Consider the following 21,617-nt stretch of genomic DNA (forward strand, 5'->3'; position numbering starts at 1 on the left):
TTTAATTATGTTTCTGTTTTAGCTTTCTTTTTATAGCCTAGTTATATGTTTGTAATAATAGGACACACATGTATGATTTGAAACCGGGGATTGGATGTAGCCTTTTGTTGTTTAATTTCATTTCAATGTTCCTAGAGGTTTCAAAAAACTAATAATCAAAAACGAAAATGAACAAGGCTTATTTCTGATCTAAAAATAGCTTTTTGTACTGGTTAAAAATTAGAACTGGGAAACATTTAGTTTAATTACGAGGAAGCGTCATTTTATTTATGATTAATCAAACAGATATATTCGTTACAATCTACAATCACATTAAGTGTCAAAATTAACATTCACTTTAGGAATATACAGGATGTTGCTATTTTAGTGATATGAATTCATTAAAAAAATTCAGAAAAATACCCCTGAGGATAGCATTATTCTGTGTACAAAACGGCGTACAGTTTTTTCTTTCTCTTTTATGTATTTCTTAAAAATTACTCCTACAAAGCCTCATTTTATCATAATGTCGTAAAAGCCAAATAACAACGCTCACCGTTCAATAAAAAATTTGTTTAAAAAATGAAATTTTCCTTAAAACATTTTAATATTTTTATCAGTATTTTGTTGATTGTGTTCAGTTTTATGATTAATATCAAAACAATTTCATAAAAAGTATATAAATACTCTGTATTTTACTAGAATGGCAAAAACATGCATTGATGGGAAATGTAGAACAATAATTATATATTCGATAACTTGTAAAACCAAGAAAAAAATTCATCTGAAACAAAGAGGATCGGTTTCTGGAGAGATTGTGATAACTTATTTATAAAGTTGTTTCGACATTTAAAGTGTTCACCCGTTGTATATTGAAATGCTACACCACTCAGGCACGTAGCATTGTTTTTTAAAAGTGAGGGGGGCAGACTCATTCAAAAAATCTTGACAAGCCAAAAAAAAAAAAAGAGAAAAGGTCTCTTCAATTTCCCTGTTTATTTCCATGAAAGTGTGTGTGGGGGGGGGGGGGGGGCAATTCAATGTTAATTCAATTTTTTGTATGTAATTTTAAGAAAAATCTTTGCTGTGCAAAATGTTTTTAAGAAAATAACAAGCGCAAGACTTAGTGTCTTTTCTTGCTATTGCAATTAAAACGTCACGATTTTAAACACGCAAACCTTTTCTGGTTGCAAATATAGATGTAATATATCTAGTAAGAATCACTGTGCTTTCTAATAATCTGTCAATTACAGGCACGTAGCATCGGGGGGGGGGGGGGGGGGGGGGGGGGGCAGGGGGCACTTTTTCTCGCAGCAACAAATGTATTAAAATTTACATATAAAAAATTGAATTAACATGTAGTTGCCCCAACCCCACCCCCACTTTTTTTGAAGTATGTAAAAAATTGATATGAAAATAAGAAAATGAGGAGTGAAATTGAAGTTACATACTACGCCCCCCCCCCCCCATTAGGATTTTGAAGACTTTGGGAAACTTAAAATGTCTTCTTTTTTTTTTAATTTTTTTTTTTTTTGCATGTCAAGATTTTTTGGATGAGTCTGCCACTTTCAAAAACGATGCTATGTGCCCGAATTAAAAGCTATTATTAATAACAAGAAAAACCAAACTTAAAATAAATAAATGCTAGCTAATTTTTAATCTTATCAATCACCTTAAATTACGTAACTGATACTCATTTTTGTTTTTGAAAAAGTTTATATTTGTATACACGGTTTTGTATCCAATTTTTCATGAATATTCATAAAATGAAGACGGGTGTCCTAGCGGACCCTTTCTATCGCTTACCGTTCAGGTTCAGAGATCATCGTGAAACCGAAAGTAGAACATATTTTGGAAATGCCAGGACCAAGGTATGTAAATTTACAGAGCGAGTAGATTTCTTTTTCCCTTTTATGTACCTTTCTATCATTAAAGTCATTTAGGCAATGGAGACGCATAGGTATGTATGTTTATATAAACATCCACTGAGTATATTATTGTTATTCAAAGCGTGGGAACTTAATCTGTATCCAGAGTTATCGTTCCCGCATTTCTTGTGTTATAGCGACCAAGTTCTAACCCGTTTATCAATCGCTTTTTAGCTCACCTGAGCGAAAGATTCAAGTGAGCTTTTCTGATTCAATTTGTCTGTCGTTGTCGTCGGCGGCGTCGTTGTTGTAATTTTTTTCACATTTTCATCTTTTTATATCATAACCACTAGGCCAATTTTAATCAAACTTGACACAAAGCATTCGTTGTGTAAGGACTTTCAGAGTTTCTTCAAATGAACGGCCAGCTAGATCACCTTTAAGGAGAAAATAGCTAAGAATTATTAAAATTATATTGGTATTTTCCAAAATATTGTTCTTAAGAACTCAAAAACGCCTAAACTTGTGTGAAAGCTTACTCAGGTAGTGTAGATTCTAGTTATGTAAGGGTTGGGCCGCAATAGGGGTTCAGATTTTCACATTTGAAAGTATAGAAAAAAGTCCTTAAAATCTTCCCGAAGTCAACTGGCTTAAATATAAGGCTTTATGTTGTGTGGAGCGTCTCCAGGTAGTGCAGATTCAAGTTTGTTCCAATCATAGTCACCTTTGAATTAAGGTGGCTCTGCAATAAAGGGGTCGAATTTTTCCATCGGAACATAAAGAGAAAAATATTTAAAAATCTTCCTCTCAGAAATCGATTTGCCAGCTGAAAAGCTTAAACTTGTGTGGAGGCACCGTCAGGTGATGTTGATTCAAGTTTGTTCAATGACTATTGACGGTAGGGTGAGACAATAATGGGGGAGGGCCGAAATATTTACATTGACAAAAGAGATTTAACGAGGCCGGCTCTAATATTTTCTGCCCTATATTTTGAATGAAAATTTTTGCCTGAATTTCTTCTGATATAATTATTATTTTAAGATAAAAAAAATAAGACATTTACCACACCGTTTGTTTAAGGGGTCATCTCAAAGTTTGTTAATTTCTAACATAGGACCAAATGGGATTTTGTTTGAAATGTATCAATTTTGCACAGTTTTTACATTTTTTTTAAAAAACTTCTTCCCTAGGGATTTCTTTTTCTATTCTACATATTAAAGTTATTGCTAAAAGGCATCAAATGATCAAATAAAAAAAACCTTTTACCACCTGGTTTGTTCCAGGGGTCTTATCAAAGTTGTTTTTTGTATGCCCAATTTCCCAGATTTGTCAGATAATGACTATTTTTATATGACAAAGGCGGACATGGTGATCTTAAGGCTATTAAAACATCCAGACATATTTAAGTAATAAATAAATATATAAGATCACATATTAAGAGTCGTTAATATAAAATACATGGTTACTGTCTTGAAATATATGAACTAATCTATATCTAGGCGGGTTAATATAATATCAATTTTACGCATCAAACGAGCTATTTTCAACAAATTTCGCTGAATATCTGCAGTTGAAACTATCACGCCATGGCGTCAACCAAGCAAAAAATGATGTCACAATACAAATGAAACGCTCCGCGAAAGCGTGCGCACTCGATCTGTACTCGGCCTCGTTAAGTTAAAAAAAAAGCCTCAGAGAAAATTAAAATATTAGATAATAGAAAGAAGATGGGTAGATAAGGTGTGTAAAATGCCCACACAAGAACAGACAAGATACTGAAAAACAAAAATATCAAATAATCTGATTAATTCTAAAAAGATCATTCAAAACAATATATATTTCACATATCATCGATTTTTAACCATTAAATATGTTCAATACTCAAGATATGTTTATTCAAACTGGCGTATATGTATCAAAACCTTCAAATTGTGCCATTTTTTAGAACTTCAATGCCTTTTCTTTTATAGAGTGGGTCTGTGCTCCATATTTTTCTCATTGTCAAAATAAGGTATAATGGAAATTAAACCAATTTCAATCAATAAAAAAGTGGAGAGATGACCCACTATACATTAAAAATATCATTTTGTATCTCAACAATTGAAAGTTTAAAAAAATAATACAAGTCCGTAAATTTGTGGCCAAAATCGTATGTAGCATTTAAATAGTTCAGTGTGTTGTGACTGAAATGGCTCTGTGGTTAAAGCACCAGACATTAGGTCTCCTTATACCACACGGCTTTTTATGTTGTGGGTTCGCCACCACCAAACCATGAGGCAATATTTTTTATCTTACCTTTTGTAAAATATATTTTAAAAAAATTGAATATAGTTAGATATTGTACTTTTGCAAACTTGTATTATAATATATTTGAATAAATTTAATTGGAAAAAAATAAATTCAAAATGGTATTTCACGACTAAACCGAAAATAGAAATAGAAAATATATTCAAAGGAATGTCTCGCTTTTATTTAAAAATACTATTACATAGATTTGTCAATGAAACATACACTCATACACTTTGTTCTTTCGGAAACGTATGACACACATTTTCATTGGTCGAATGCGGCATCCACCATATTTATAGCTAGCTATAGAAACTCCATATATACTAATGACTCGCTTTGATTTAGTATCAGTGATTTACGTCTATAGTTTAAAAATTTAAAGAAAAGACAATCATTAATGGAAGCGAATAATGTTAGACTATCGGAAACCTTACGTCAGTATACATGTACATATACATAAAATGTCTCTTCGTGTATATATAGAATTAGCGTATTAATACATGCAATATGATGTAGAATAAAAAAAATGTGATACAACATTATATGAACATAAATTATATTAATTCATATATGATACAATAGCTTCTGGTACAATTTTGGTCAATAAGAAAATGTTTATGTTTTGTTTGCTTGTTATACTTAGGTATAGTACTCAAAAATGCATGGGCAGAGTGCTCATTGTCCAAAATCAGAAGTATGTTGGTATTCGTCATACTCGAGGAGATAAAGAGGAAGATAATAAGGTGGAGGAAATGAAGACAACATTAGGGAAAATGGGATTTACAGACGCATGTATTGAAGTTCACAAAAACAAAACCAAAGCAGAAATGATTCGATTATTGGAAGATGGTAAGTATATATATATTAATCTACGGGTAGTTAATAATGATATTGTAACAGTTATTCTTCTACAGCCAATTTAGATCCGAAGTTTGGCGCTTTCCCTTTGAAAATATTACAGATTTTTTAAAATTGAAACTTTTTCATTAAATACCCCCCCCCCCCATTTTTTTTCTGTTAAAGAACACAATGGCATAAGCAATTATTAATGAGTCACTGTACAAAAGATAAGTCCATAAAGTAAAACTGTATTAAATCTTTAAAATATTCTTCTACTCCCATATATATTTGAGAATTACTAAATGCATAGTTATGATGTCCATGAGAACCTCTACCAAAATAATGAAATTCATGACCCCTGGGTCACGGGTTCAGGCCCTAGGTTGGGCCAATATGCCCATATAGTAAAAATATAGTAAATTTTAAAATATATTCTCTACTTTCATGTATATTTTCGAAAAAAATTAAATGCATGGTTTTGATGTTAATGACATCCTATACCTTAATTGTGAAATTCATGATCTATGGGTAAGGGGTACAGTCCCTATAGGGCGAAATCAATATGGCCATATAGTGAAAATGTATTAGATGTTAAAAAATCCTTCTCCTCTTCTCCCATCCATGTTTGTGAAAAACAGTAGCATGGTTATGATGTTCTAAATAAGTTGTGAAATTCGTGACCCCTGGGTCAGGGGTTCAGGCCCTAGGGCGTTGCCAATATTTTCGGATAGTGAAAATGTATTGATTTAATATTTTTTTTCTGTACTATCAGTCATGGAAGGCTAAAGTCGTGCACATTTATGTTATTTTCATAACGTCCTGATGTTAAATTGTGAAATTCACTGCCTAGGACACGGGGCAAACGTTGAGGCTTTTAATGGGGGGGGGGAGGTTAAATCTGGTATTGGGGGGGGGGGGGGGTTGTTGAATTGAAATAATATCATAACAATTTGCATGTAATTTAATCTGTTCAAAATTTCCTGGCTCTTAGAGAATGTTCTCAGTAATTATCAGCGATTCTCAGTACCAACGGTAAATCTTGTTTAATATCAGTAATTATCAAAACTCATAGCAAAAACGTCAGTAAATGTCAGGAAATATCAGAACCAACAGCAAATATTAGTAACAACAGTAATAATATCAGTAAACATCAGCAATTACAGTACACTATAAGTTAATATCAGAATTTATCAGTAAAATATGACACTTTCAGTACTTTTTAGAACCAGTAATGTACTATTGTCAAGCTTTCTAAAATAAAGTAGACTCTATATTGTTAACACCATAACTACAATCCATAATTGTGACCCCACGAGGGGTCAGAGTTTAACAGACATATATAGGGAACACTTTTAAAAATCTTAAGTTCTAAAGAACAACAATGCTGCAATTGAGATTACTATGGAAGCATCCTAGTATTAGATAGATTCTAATTTTTTAAACAATGGTTCCCAAACCAATATATACTTGGCCCAAGAGGGGTTCAGAGTTCAATAAGGATAATAGGATTGTCAGTTGACGCATCTTTGATCTTAGGATTATTGTTCAAAAGGTAGGCATCTTTTACATATATGTAGTGTTACAATGTATTCTACGAAAGACGAATAGGGCCACTTAAAAAAATATTTTTATCTCGTAATAACGAGATAGGATCTCGTTATTACGAGTTAATCATCTCGTTATTACGAGAAACGATCTCGTAATTACGAGAAAAGATCTCGTTATTACGAGTTAATTATTTCGTTATAACGAGTTAATTATCTCGTTATTACGAGAAAAGATCTCGTAATTACGAGAAAAGATCTCGTTATTACGACTTAATTATCTCGTTATTACGAGAAAAGATCTCGTAATTACGAGAAAAGATCTCGTAATTACGAGAAAAAATCTCGTTATTACGAGAAAAGATCTCGTTATTACGAGTTAATTATCTCGTTATTACGAGAAAAGATCTATTTAAAATGTTGCGTTTTATTATTCTAATCTTTTTATGTAAAGTGTATGGAATTCTGCAATGTCTATTGATATATACATACTTAGCATAATCATCGTTTAAAAGCGTACGCATAATTTGATATAAAATCGGATCAAGCAGTTTTAAAGAAAATTTCAGAAGAAGTAGCAAAGCAGATTGATTATTAAATTCATCGAACTGTTTATCAATAATTAAGAAGGATACGTGTAATTTGTTTTCAGACTCCAAAATGTTAGAATACAAAATCAATTATTTTCAATATACATGTAGGTTGTGTATAAACATATAAAACACAAATTCGGGTAAATCGTGTATATCCATATCCGTGACTGAAACTATAAAGTCTTTAAAGTTATCTGTAACTTTTACGACTATAGGACTACCTGGTATATTTACTTCGTAGTGGGATTATAATATATATAAGATAAATAGTAAAATTACATGAAGTTCTTTCCTTTTATTCATATGAGATAAAATGTCAAATCCAATTATTAATATGTAGAAATTAATGAAAAATGATCGTTGTTATTTTTAAATATTAATCAAAATTGAATCAACGTTTCTTGAATGAAAAAGACTGAAAGGGTGATCCAATCGAATTCTTTTCAGAAACGCACCATTTTATGTAGATCTTTTCTCGTAATAACGAGATCTTTTCTCGTAATAACGAGAAGATTATCTCGTAATAACGAGATCTTTTCTCGTAATAACGAGATCTTTTCTCGTAATAACGAGAAAATTATCTCGTAATAACGAGATCTTTTCTCGTAATAACGAGATAATTAACTCGTAATAACGAGATCTTTTCTCGTTATTACGAGAACTTTTCTCGTAATTACGAGATAATTTACTCGTAATAACGAGATCTTTTCTCGTAATTACGAGATAAAAATATTTTTTTATGTGGCCCTATTCGGCTTTCGTAGTATTCCCAAATCTTACAAAAATGACAATATTTTAGAAAACTTAAATGCGTATAAATTTCCAAAGAGAGACAAGAGCTGTTGTTCAGGTGGCCGTTGGACCTCTTGTGGGCAATTACATAAACTGACCAGAATTTTTTATTGTGCTGTGCTTTCTAAATTTTTATTTCGACTCATTGGTTTGTATGTTTGTATTACGTGCTATTTACATTTTAATGTCGTTGATTATTTCTCTTATCTTTATATAGTTGCTAAAAGAACAGATTTGAAGGATGACTATTGTTTTATCTGCATGGTCTTGTCTTATGGAAAAGATGGCGTTATTATTTGTTGTGATGAGACACATTCACCCGCAAATCCAACTCCAAGTATGCAACTACCTGTCTCTGAACTTCAAGAATGTCTGAAGGGAGACAAATGTAGAGACCTTCTCTTGAAACCGAAGATATTCATGTTACAGGTAGGCCTATATGTACATATAATGTCTCAATTCAGTCTGATTTGATTATCCGCGCCTTGCAGCGACTCTTTGGATCAAGTTACTATTATGATGTTAAATTAAAAGGTAACAAAACAAAGCATCAGTGCGGTGATCCGGAAAATCGAATCACACTCTGTAAAATTAACAGTATTAATTAAGGAAAATTGATTGGTATATATATAATAGATAGATTTGTTGTAAATTTCCAAAAAAAGAGACAAATGAATACCAACTTTGAAGCACCCATGAGTGATTCTTAAATCTTTCTTTTACTTTACTAACAGTTGTGGACACTTCTAGCATGCCGGTCCCTATAATTGTAAATATAGCGCCTATATATATGCCGCTGAAGAAGGCGCTATAGATCTCTTATAAATATACGATCTCGTGAGCGATCGAAAAAAAATTGTTTAATCCAAAGAAAAAACCAAGAAAACACTAAAATTTAAATTGGTTTTAAAGACTGGTTTTTAAACACAGTTTTTTAAATAAGAAATTAAAAATGAAATGAAACAAGCGTATAATAATAACACAAAATAAGTCGTCGGGCAAAAATCATCTCGTGCGCTTCAATCTCATGAATATTCATATTAATATTGAAGCTCTTCTGATAATACAAATCAGATGAAATAGTCCAATCTGAATTTCTCAAGATTTGATAGAAAACTGTGGAATCTCAGATTAAAATTTTGCCTACAGTAATAAAACTACAGCATACAATTTGAAAAATTTTCAGTTGGAAGCTGTTCCTTATAGCAGTCCGCAGTCAGCCGCCAATCTTCCGTCAGACACACATACAGAAAAGCCAGTGAAGATTCCAAGAGAGGCCGACTTTCTGATATATACATGTGTTAGAGATTATGGTAATTGAAAAAAAATCACCCGTTTCTCATACAAAGACAAGTTAATTCATAATGCAAGGTTAAAGATTATGATTTGTCCTTTTTTCGCTAACAGTAGGAACACAGTTAATTTTCCTACTAAATACTTAGTGGATTTAAATAACCATTTGTCCTCTAGCTAGTAAAACCGTGTTTTATCTCTCTATACAACTCTGAATACATTTTATCAATATTCAATTTTGACATAAACTTGTTAGTCATTAACAACATCAGTAAAAAAAATTACATTGTTAATATGCAAAGCCTGTTTTTTAAGCTCACCTGAGCTGAAAGCTCAAGTGAGCTATTCTGATCACATTGTGTCTGTCGTCCGTATGTCTGTCCGTCTGTCCGTCTGTCGGTCTGTAAACTTTTCACATTTTCAACATCTTCTCCAGCACCACTGGGCCAATTTCAACCAAACTTGGCACAAATCATTCTTAGCTTAAGGGGATTCAAAGTTGTGAAAATTATGGACCACGCCCTTTTTCAAAGGGAGTTAATTAAGAATTTATGAAAATTTTCGAAAAATTTTTAAAAATCTTCTTCTCATAAACAATAAGACCAGGAAAGCTCAAACTTGTGTGGAATCATCCTCAGGTAGTGTAGATACAAAATTGTGAAAATCATGACCCCTGGGGGTAGGGTGGGGCCACAATGGGGGGGGGGTCGAAGTTTAACATAGGAATATATAGAGTAAATCTTTTAAAATCTTCATCTCAGAAACTAATCAGCCAGCAGATCTGAAACTTGTGTGAAAGCATCCTCAGGTAGTGTAGATTCAAAGTTGTGAAAATCATGATACCCAGGGGTAAGGTTGGGCCACAATGGGGGGTCGAAGTTTTACATAGGAATATATAGAGTAAATCTTTAAAAATCTTCTTCTCAGAAACTAATCAGCCAGGAAAGCTAAAACTTGTGTGGAAGCATCCTCAGGTAGTGTAGAATCAAAGTTGTGAAAATCATGACCCCCGGTGGTAGGGTGGGGCCACAATGGGGGGGTCGAAATTTAACATAGGAATATACAGAGTAAATCTTTAAAAATCTTCTTCTCATTAACCATAAGACCAGGAAAGCTGACACTTGTGTGAAAGCATCCCCAGGTAGTGTAGATTCAAGTTTGTGAAAATCATGACCCCGGGGGGTAGGATGGGGCCACAATGGGGGATCGAAGTTAAACATAGGATTATATAGAGTAAATCTTTAAAAATCTTCTTCTCAGAAACTAATCAGCCAGGAAAGCTGAAACTTGTGTGGAAGCTTCCTCGTGTAGTGTAGAATCAAAGTTGTGAAAATCATAACCCCTAGGAGTAGGGTGGGGCCACAATGGGGGGTCGAACTTTAATATATTTATGTATAGAGTAAATCTTTAAAAATCTTCTTCTCAGAAACTAATCAGTCAGCAAAACTGAAACTTGTGTGGAAGCATCCCCAGGTATTGTAGATTCAAAGTTGTGAAAATCATTACCCCTGGGGGTAGGGTGGGGCCACAATGGGGGGGGGTCGAAGTTTAACATATGAATATATAGAGGAAATCTTTAAAATCTTCTTCTCAGAAACTAATCAGCCAGCAAAACTGAAACTTGTGTGGAAGCATTCTCAGGTAGTGTAGAATCAAAGTTGTGAAAATTATGACCGCCGGGGTAAGGGTGGGGCCACAATGGGGGATCGAAATTTAACATAGGAATATACAGAGTAAATCTTTAAAAATCTTCTTCTCATGAACCATAAGACCAGGAAAGCTGACACTTGTGTGAAAGCATCCTCAGGTAGTGTAGATTCAAGTTTGTGAAAATCATGACCCCCGGGGGTAGGGTGGGGCCACAATGGGGGGGTCGAAGTTTTACTTAGGAATATATAGAGTAAATCTTTAAAAATCTTCTTCTCAGAAACTAATCAGCCAGGAAAGCTGAAACTTGTGTGAAAGCATCCTCAGGTAGTGTAGATTCAAAGTTGTGAAAATCATGATACCCAGGGGTAGGGTGGGGCCACAATGGGGGGTCGAAGTTTTACATATGAATATATTGAATAAATTTTTTAAAATCTTCTTCTCAGAAACTAATCAGCCAGCAAAGCTGACAATTGTGTGAAAGCATTCTCAGGTAGTGTAGATTCAAGTTTGTGAAAATCATGACCCCCGGGGGTAGGGTGGGGCCACAATGGGGGGTCGAAATTTAACATAGGAATATACAGAGTAAATCTTTAAAAATCTTCTTCTCATGAACCATAAGACCAGGAAAGCTGACACTTGTGTGAAAGCATCCTCAGGTAGTGTAGATTCAAGTTTGTGAAAATCATGACCCCCGGGGGTAGGGTGGGGCCACAATGGGGGGTCGAAGTTTTACTTAGGAATATATAGAGTAAATCTTTAAAAATATTCTTCTCAGAAACTAATCAGCCAGGAAAGCTGACACTTGTGTGAAAGCATCCTCAGGTAGTGTAGAATCAAAGTTGTGAAAATCATGATACCCAGGGGTAGGGTGGGGCCACAATGGGGGGTCGAAGTTTTACATAGGAATATAGAGTAAATCTTTAAAAATCTTCTTCTCAGAAACTAATCAGCCAGGAAAGCTGAAACTTGTGTGAAAGCATCCTCAGGTAGTGTAGATTCAAAGTTGTGAAAATCATGATCCCCCGGGGGTAGGGTGGGGCCACAATGGGGGGTCGAAATTTAACATAGGAATATACAGAGTAAATCTTTAAAAATCTTCTTCTCATGAACCATAAGACCAGAAAGCTGACAATTGTGTGAAAGCATCCCCAGGTAGTGTAGATTCAAGTTTGTGAAAATCATGATACCCAGGGTTAGGGTGGGGCCACAATGGGGGGTCGAAGTTTTACATAGGAATATAAAGAGTAAATCTTTAAAAATCTTCTTCTAAGAAACTAATCAGCCAGCAAAGCTGAAACTTGTGTGGAAGCATCCTCATGTAGTGTAGAATCAAAGTTGTGAAATCATGACCCCTGCGGGTAGGGTGGGGCCACAATGGGGGATCGAAGTTTTACATAGGAATATATAGAGTATATCTTTAAAAATCTTCTTTTCAGAAACTAATCAGCCAGGAAAGCTGAAACTTGTGTGGAAGCATCCTCAGGTAGTGTTAATTCAAAGGTGTGAATATAATGACTCCTGGGGGTAGGGTGGGGCCACAATGAGGGGGGGGGGTCGAAGTTTTACATAGGAATATATAGAGTAAATTTTTAAAAATCTTCTTCTCAGAAACTAATCAGCCAGGAAAGCTGAAACTTGTGTGGAAGCATCCTCGTGTAGTGTAGATTCAAAGTTGTGAAAATCATAACCCCTAGGAGTAGGATGGGGCCACAATGGGGGGGGGGGGGTCGAACATTAATATATTTATATATAGAGGAAATCTTTAAAAATCTTCTTCTCAGAAACTAATCAGTCAGCAAAACTGAAACTTGTGTGGAAGCATCCCCAGGTATTGTAGATTCAAAGTTGTGAAAATCATTACCCCTGGGGGTAGGTTGGGGCCACAATGGGGGGGTGGTCGAAGATTAACATAGGAATATATAGAGGAAATCTTTAAAAATCTTCTTCTCAAAAACTAATCATCCAGCAAAGCTGAAACTTGTGTGGAAGCATCCTCAGGTAGTGTAGATTCAAAGTTGTGAAAATCATGACCCCCGGGGGTAGGGTGGGGCCACAATGGGGTGTCGAAGTTTTACATAGGAATATAGAGTAAATCTTTAAAAATCTTCTTCTCTGAAACTAATCAGCCAGGAAAGCTGAAACTTGTGTGAAAGCATCCTCAGGTAGTGTAGATTCAAAGTTGTGAAAATCATGATCCCCAGGGGTTGGGTGGGGCCACAATGGGGGGGGGGGGGTCAAAGTTTAACAAAGGAATAAATATGGTAAATCTTTAAAAATCTTCTCAGAAACTAATCAGCCAGATGATTCTTTCTAATTGTTAAGACTTTGGCCCCAGGACAATTCTTTGGCCTCACAAGAAGGTTCAGAGTTTGATGTAGGTTTATATCCCATATATAAACTATTGTTAAGGATCTTTTTGAGAACTACAATACTCAACATATGATATGACTATAAAATCATCCTGTTAGAAAGGGGACTAATGATTATAAACATAAGAATATCCAGGGGAAGAATGGATTTTATTTATACAGGATCTACATGTATTATTGTACATTGTCCAGATAGATTGTATTATGACTCCATTAAGCTGATTTTATACCTATTGTTCCTCAGGTGAGCGATGTGGCCCATGGGCCTCCTGTTTTTCAAACTTGAGCTTTTAGATATATTTAGATATATGTTTAGAATGTATTTAATAGCTCTCACCGCCTGGATTGAAGGATTTAAACAGTATGTCTTGAAACCTGAACAATCTGAACAACATGGACAACCTAAACAGCCCATGGAGCCCATGGAGATCCAAAAACTCCTGACACGGATGAACCATCTATATTGTAAGCCTTACATCGACGCTGGATCGTATGTTGATATACCTTGTGTGACCTCTCTTCTTACCAGAGAAGCTTACCTAAAGCTAGAGGAGCCAAGCCCAAAATAACATAGTTTGTTGTTCTTGAGATACTGTTACCATCAAGCAGTTTGTATTTGTGTGTGATAAATTACGCAAGAAATGATAAAATATCAGTATAAGGATGATATTGTTGTAAAAACCTTGGATAAATTGAACAAACTCATTCACGTTAATGATTTTGATTAAACTTTATTGCACGTGTTTATAAAAATATTAGATTGTTGGTATAACACGAATGCTTGATAGTAATATGCATCAATTCATTTACGAAATGATATCTAGTATCTACAGTCATTTGGCATATATGAATCTAGATGTTATCCCGCGAAAGCGCGGGAAATATCACTTTACACATTAAAGGGACTCGGACACAATTTAACTGAAAATTTTCAAATTTAATTTTTTCATTTTTGATGTTTATACTAATAAATATAGAATTTTTTAATGCAATGTCAAAATTTGAAAGTCAAATATCAAGCTATAAGCAAGATATAGAGTTCATAATTCTTTGTTTTGTAAACAAAGCTCAGATTTTGTCATTATTGTCATATGTGTTGTATTGGTGTAAGTTTCAATCAAATGTATCTTTCTTCTGTTGATAGTAGTATTTATGAAGATATTGAATTAGTTTAAATTGTTTTTTACATGTCATTTTGTCTAAAAAAACGGTAATTCTCTATATTACATTTTTTGTAAACAACTATAAAACTCGAGCTTTGTTTACCTAACAATCAATTCTCACCCCTGTATCTCGCTTGTAACTTGACTTTAACATTCAATATTTTGGTCAATCATTTAAAATGCACCAGTAAACCATTTTATACATAAAAAATGAAAATAAAATTTTTGATCTCAAATCGTGTCAAAGTCCCTTTGATGGGCTTTGTATTATTTGTACACCTTCTTTGTATATACTGTGTCCGAAATGTTTTCTTAATTGTTTTCATAACCTATGTTTTAAAATTTGAAACCATAAAGTAACTAGCTGGATATTTAGAGGAGCTAACAGGAATGAACATCTAAACTGAAATTAATTATATGTGGCCTCAAGTTTTTGCTGCGGATGACTTTTACCAATATTTTTGGGTTTCTGTTTGGTCTGTATGCAGATCCTGTTGCATTTGAAAACATTTTCACTTTTTTTCACTATTTGATGTATTAAATTACAACCCTCAATATTACATTAACATGCCTAGTAATTATAATTTCAAAACGAGGAGGAAGATGTAGTGCGTCGTATCTCTTTTCTACATTTAATCCTTTATACCAAATTTCGCTATCATTTTTAAAACTGTATTACATGAGTTTGCTTTATGTAAATTTTAAATAAAAGCTTGTTATAAAAACAAAACATGAAGGAGGTGGCTGTTGACTCCGTCCGTTCGTTCTGAAGCAGTTTTACCGTTTTGTGCGGAGACAATTTATTCATATAAGCCAGAATGAGATTTAATTTATACATTCGAGTTGTTAACACAATCTGTTCATGGTTCACAACTTTATTGATATTATATAAGAAAAATATATGTAATCTAAAAACGCAAGAGCATGCATATTTATTTGTATATTTTAAACCAATGTTGTCAGATCAAAGGTATATGCCCGATACCTTCAATTTCCGCCATGATGTTAATTTGTCAGCCTGCTTTCTTGGCTACCCCGTTCTGGAAAGTTCAAAAACTAAAATCGTGCATTAAAGAAACTGATTAGCTACTTTTATTTTTTTTTTTTTGTAAATTTTTCAAATCCTATATTCATGTATACTCTTTATAAATTTCCGCAAAATATATTCACTCTTTACATAATTATTCAGTATTTTTTTTAAAGCGAGTATATATCTTGATAAAAACTCTCACTGGCATGGATCCGCCAAAACGTGTCCACCACCTTACTCTCATTTTTGCTATTTCGAACCGGTTTATCGAAAACGAAAGTATTTTTTTCCCATTAATTTGACAATACAAGCTTAATGAGGCTGTCTAACAGCCTTGTACCATTGTAGCATTGTAGGAGGGTGATGAACCTATAAGATATTTGGTACTCTAACAAATCTATTATCATTTAATTCTATTGTAACAATTCGGTCTATCTAAGTACATGTAGTGTCAATTTGCTTAGTTGAATTTATATCACTAATCAAGGTATTTAATCATTTTTACTATAGCTATTCTATCTTGGCTATGTTTAAACTGTTATTCCTAATGTCCATATACTTAGATTAGATATATTTATATAAATCTTTACAGTAACCTATTAAGTCTTTTGTATTTTTCTATAAATTAGATTTACAATGTTGCTTACTATCGAAGTAATTGTGTCAATATAATGTAATTGAGTTTTGATGCGTTTTCTTTTTGTATTAACATTTGGTGTTTTGTTGATGAAATATCTATAGGCCCTAACGACATCGATTTATGACTGTTCCATTGTTAAAAGAGTTTTGTTGAATGAACTTTATACTTGTGATCTTTTTTTACTGAAGTAATTTAAAGTGATATTACTTAGTATATTTGCATCTAGCTATAAAGGCTATTAATTGTTATTGCAAGAACATCTGCATTTCATAACAAAGTCATCAAGATTCAGATCATTAAATTTTTCTCGAGCAGTAATATTTTCCAAGAGAATTTATTTTTTTTATCAAAAATGTTTTGTTTTTAAGAGTTTTATATTTTTACTGACTTCTAAAGTATGCTCAATCATCACAGGATAACCTCCTGTTAATGTCCTATGCAAAAAATATATTAACTAGTGTGAGAAACTGGAACCTCTGATTGCTCAAGATGCAGCATGAATTTCTTTGGTCAAACAATGTGCCATTTATTCAGGAATCATCCACGATGTTGACAACGAAATCAAAATATAATATCAATGCTATTCTAATAAACTTCAACGTTTGTAAAAACGAGGGAAAAATATTGAACCTTATCATTTACATTACAATATTTTTATTTGCAAATTGATATGTTACCAAAACATACTTACACTCATGGGGCATGATAAGAAGTCGTTAAGAAGAAAGAACTGTTATAAAATTGTGGCTTTTATACATTATAAAAATAAACTTTTTTCCTTTTCCTGTAGTTGTTTATGTTTCTTGTATTACTGGAACTCTTCTACAAGCAATTTTTAAATGGTCACTTAAAAAATTTATTTTTATCTTGAAATTACGAAAAAAAGATCTCGTTATAACGAGTTAATCATCTTATTTTTACGAGAAAAGATCTATTTATAATAAAGTACATAGTAGTTATTATTTGAAAAAATACATGTATAATAAGTGTTCCTTGTTCTTCAGATCAAGACCCCCAAGTCGATTGGTTCACCCTTTCAGTCTATTTTTTTCCTTTCCAAAAGCGTTTACAATGATAATTATTAATTTCTATATAAAGTGATTTGATTTGACATTTTATCTTGTATGAATAAGTGGAAAGAACTTCATGAAATTTTACTTTTCAACGTATATTACAATCCCGAAGTAAATACCAGGTATTCCTATCCATAAAAACACAACTCCACTAGTTACAGATAACTATATAGTTTTAATCATGGATATGCGGGATTTACTTCAGATTAACTGTTATATCATATTGAAAATGATTATTTTTGAAAATTAACATTTTGGAGTCTAATAACAAATTATCGTTCATATACATAAATTCGTCAATTAATTTATTAATCAATCTGCTGGGCTCCTTCTTCTGAAATTTCTTTCACTAATTTAATGAATAACTTACCAATTCGTAATAACGAGATTTTTCTCATAATAACGAGATCTTTTCACGTAATTATGAGATCTTTTCTCGTAATAACCGCAAACGTGGAACTCTTGCTGTAGTAAGAAAAATATTAATGGAGGTAACAGCTGTTGCAAAAAGTTATTTTTAATTAAACATGCAATCGTTTGAAAAATAAACTTGCAGGTCAAATTAGATTTATAATCTGAAGTGTTAATCTTAAACTAAAATGAATATTTATCTTGAATTAAAGTGGATGGTGTTATTTGAGGATACTTGTGAGTATTTCAAGATAGCGAATGCGATAGAATATTGACCAGTTTCAATACCATATTCTTGACTTTAGTTTACAAGGTTTTCACCACACCAAGCACTTGCGCGAACCCAGAGGTCCAAGCGAAAAACATGATTATATGTAACCTTGTTCAAACCGTACAAAAGTCGACATGCACAATAAAGCTGTACAAAAATGTAATTTGCCCTGGGCATTGATCAGTTCATCTAAGACTCTAGTAGATTTAGGAACAATGTTTTTTTGCTAAATCATGTACCGGCAGATCCAGAAAATGGACAGAAATCAGAAATGCTTAAAACTGTTTTTAAAAATGTGATCTTTCTCCAGAGTCACTTCTAATATCCGAGCATGCTGTTTATCGACTGTTGTTTCTTCAATAAAAACGGAAGTCATAAAAATGCTTACCTTGTCATTGGAAATCTAAAAAATTATTTTGTTGAAAACCATTCTGATTGCATTCACAAGTACTCTGAAGTTGACATTAAGAAGATGCTTGAGTTTCTGATCGACAAAATCGATGTAGTTTTTGGAAATCAAGTCTTCCAACAATCTGTTGGAATTCCCATGGGTACCAATTGTGCCCAATGTTCGCAGACCTATTTTTGTATTCTTATGAAGCAAAATTTATTCAAAAATTTGTACGTGAAAAAATAAATCACTCGATGTGGCCTTCGATTCAACATTCAGGTATATTGACGACGTATTAACAATTAACAATTGTTATTTCCATAATTACGTCGACTCGATATATCCCAGTGAACTTGAAATAAAAGATACCACAAAGTCTGCGTCACCTGTTTCATATTTAGATATCTTACTGGAAATGGACATTGATGGTAACCTAACAGCAAAACTTTATGATAAACGCGATGACTTCATTTTTCTATAGTCAACTTTCCTTACATATGTAGCAATAAACCTTCATCGTCTGCATATGGTGTTTTTGTCTCTTAGTTAATTCGATACACAAGGGTATGCTCTTTGCATTAACAGTCTCTAAGTTGAGGCAAGCTACTGACAAACAAGTTGAAAAAAAAAACAGGACTATCAACAGTCTCGTTTGAAGTCACCTTTTCGTAAGTTCTATGGTCGATACAACGACCTTGTCAGCAAATACAATCTTCCACTGGGACTGCTGACTGACGTTTTTCATACTTATTGTTATACCATTAATTAAACACCTAATTGTTTACGGAGTTTACCGGGGTTTTTTTCCGATTACGACAAAGAGCACACGGCAGGTGTGACCGGTCAGCAGAGGATGCTCACTCCTAGGCATCTGATCCTACATCCAATGTAATGGTGGTCCGTGTTGGCTCAAGGTTTGTATTTTGACCATCACACACAAACCAAATCATCAATGTTACTTTTTTTCCATATTATGACATTTTCCCGATTTTGACATTTACCTCGATTATGACATGCCCAACTGTGACTAGTAGCACACGGGGGTGTGACCGGTGTCGTATAATTTAAGGTCCGCCCCGTAAAATGGTCCGGGGCGGACCCTTAATGTTAACATTTAGGGTCCGCCTTTGCTCTTAAAGGGTCCGGCCCGTATAAGAAAAGGTCCGCCTAACATTAAAGGTCCGGGGTATATTTTTTCATTTTTATTTTTTCAATTTCGACTATTTTGTTACAAAATAAGTGGCATTATTTTGTAATTCTTATAAAGGAGTACCTACCCGAGGCGAGTCAGTAAATATCCAGCACAGAGTTTTAATGAAAATACTTATACATGTAGCTTGGTGAACACAAATAAATCACAAAAATTATTACTGTTTAAAACTGGATTCTCATTTCAACCTTAGTTTTGCCGGTCTATCTTATATAAACAGGAAATGAAACTGATTGGTGTCATAAATCAAACAATGGCTTGACCCAGGTCCACCCTGCAGGTGAGAGGGGTTCACACCTTCAGGTTTTTGACTGTTTGAAATAATCATGTAAACAATGGACATTTCCAAAGTCCTCTTTTAGCACATCTTTCCAATACGATACACGCTTAAAAACGTTACCCTTTTTAAAATCAAATATTCTTTACAATTCAATTACAACGGTATCATTGCTACTTTTTATTTGCACTAGGGCACAGGGGCATCGTATCCGCTCCACTCTCTATGACAAATATATAAATAATACATTGAGAGAGAGAGAGAGAGAGAGAGAGAGAGAGAGAGAGAGATACGACGCCCCTGTGACTAGGGTATATTATTAAGTGAAAGTTATGCTAATTATTATAATTAATCAGTTCTTCAATCCCTTTTTCTATTTGGAACTTTATATTTGGATCGGACTATTATAATCAAGGAAGGGGAGTATCCAAAGGAATTGATTTGTTTATAAGAAATTAAAAACATACATGTAAGATTAGTAAAAAGCCCTATTCCTTCGGCTATATATGCATTTTGCTTCTGGCAAAAAAATTAAAGGGATCCGATTTTCTTCAGTCTTAGAAAAAAAATAACACAGGTGCTTGAGAACAAGACCCCCCCCCCCCTCTGAATTTAGATCCCTGGGGTAGTTGACACTGTTTTGTAGAAATTCCTTTAAAGTCATGTACACAACTTGATCCAATTTATTTAAAACAACCCCAACCTGCATATTAAAGATCTTTTTTTCATTTTCATATGCAATGGTGGTGGTTGGGGGGGAGGGGTACATTAATCGTTTATTTTCCGTTAAATTATAGATATTTAAAATGGAACATGTTGTGTACATGACTTTAATTAAAAGAATTTCTATCCAAAAAAAGTCAACTTCACCAAAGGTTCAGACCGGGGGGGGGGATTGTCGTCATGCACCTGTGGAAAATATTTGTGTGAAAAAGCCGAATGTTCACACTCCGGTAAAATGTTACTCTAGATTCCTGCCTGCTACCCCCACATATAGCATTCATTATTTTTCCCACATATTTCTTATTGCCATTAGATGAAAATCGATATCGTCAGACATAAAGGACAAATTTAAGATTATATCAACGACACGGACAATCGTTCGCAACGAATTTCATGCGTTTGTCACATTTTAAAAGTCGTAGGATAAAACTCAATTTAAATATGTTTTACTACTTCTCTTACTTAACATTACACTAATTTTTAAGGACACAATGCATGTACATATATATGTACATGTATCGGGTCTCGCCCCTTAAATTGAAATATTTTACATTAAAAATTACTTATATTAATATTATTACAGTTAATGTGTAACTACTCTGAGTACATTTTAAAAAATAAAACCTAAACTGAAGTCAGTTTCATGCTCACTCCAACATTACGTACAATGTAGTTCAAATGAAAAATATCACAATAAAAATCTATAACAAACTCACTACATTCATGCATGACTATGCAGTTCTTTTAACGAGGCGGACCTTTTCTTGAACTATGAACTATAATGTTGGGTCCTACCTCAAAAATGAAAGGTCATCGGGTCAAAATACTGTGAATTTTTTGCAAACAGTATTTCAATGGGGTGGACCTTTTCTAAATGAGCCATAATATTACATCTTGGTCCTATCCCTAAATTAAAAGAACATCGGGGTCAATCAAAGCAAGTATCAATATGAATGTTAATTTTCTGCATTGGGTATTTCAACAAGTGGACCTTTTCTGTGCCATAATATTAGGTCCTAGCCCTACCTTTTCTGTGCCATAATATTAGGTTCTAGCCCTAAATTAAAAGATTATAGGGATGATTTAAAACAAGTATTTATACGAATATTTAGAGTTATTAATCTATACCAATGCAAGATTGCTACTCTAGACACTATCCATTCGATAAGGACGTCAATATTTTACTCCATGGAGATACAAATTTTTTCTTA

The 21,617-nt window shown here is 33.5% G+C and overlaps 1 protein-coding gene and 1 long non-coding RNA gene across 3 annotated transcripts in view; both read left to right on the forward strand.

Annotated features, from left to right (window-relative positions):
* Positions 1–21,617, forward strand: part of LOC128192036 (uncharacterized) — an 88,207-nt gene that overhangs the window by 52,825 nt on the left and 13,765 nt on the right. The gene's annotated exons all lie outside the window — the stretch shown is intronic.
* On the forward strand, positions 1,788–16,835 carry LOC128192032 (caspase-7-like). Of its 2 annotated transcripts, none has more exons than XM_052864432.1 (5): positions 1,788–1,850; positions 4,780–4,985; positions 8,123–8,334; positions 9,092–9,218; positions 13,548–14,829. In XM_052864432.1, exons 1-5 carry the CDS (start codon positions 1,837–1,839, stop codon positions 13,784–13,786), a joined length of 798 nt encoding a protein of 265 aa, XP_052720392.1. In that variant the 5' UTR covers positions 1,788–1,836; the 3' UTR covers positions 13,787–14,829. The 2 variants fall into 2 exon arrangements, with proteins under 2 accessions (XP_052720392.1, XP_052720391.1); XM_052864431.1 differs by having other exon boundaries at positions 1,833–1,939; positions 13,548–16,835.

The sequence above is a fragment of the Crassostrea angulata genome, chromosome 7 (genome assembly GCF_025612915.1).
Source record: "Crassostrea angulata isolate pt1a10 chromosome 7, ASM2561291v2, whole genome shotgun sequence".
In the NCBI taxonomy this organism is placed as follows: Eukaryota; Metazoa; Mollusca; class Bivalvia; order Ostreida; family Ostreidae; genus Magallana; species Magallana angulata.

Bases quoted from the DNA above. Each gene is read 5' to 3' on its own strand.
- LOC128192032 (XM_052864432.1), top strand. The intron at 4,986-8,122 runs GTAAGTATATAT...ATCTTTATATAG, and splicing joins GATTCGATTATTGGAAGATG to TTGCTAAAAGAACAGATTTG. The intron at 9,219-13,547 runs GTAATTGAAAAA...TGTATTTAATAG, and splicing joins TACATGTGTTAGAGATTATG to CTCTCACCGCCTGGATTGAA.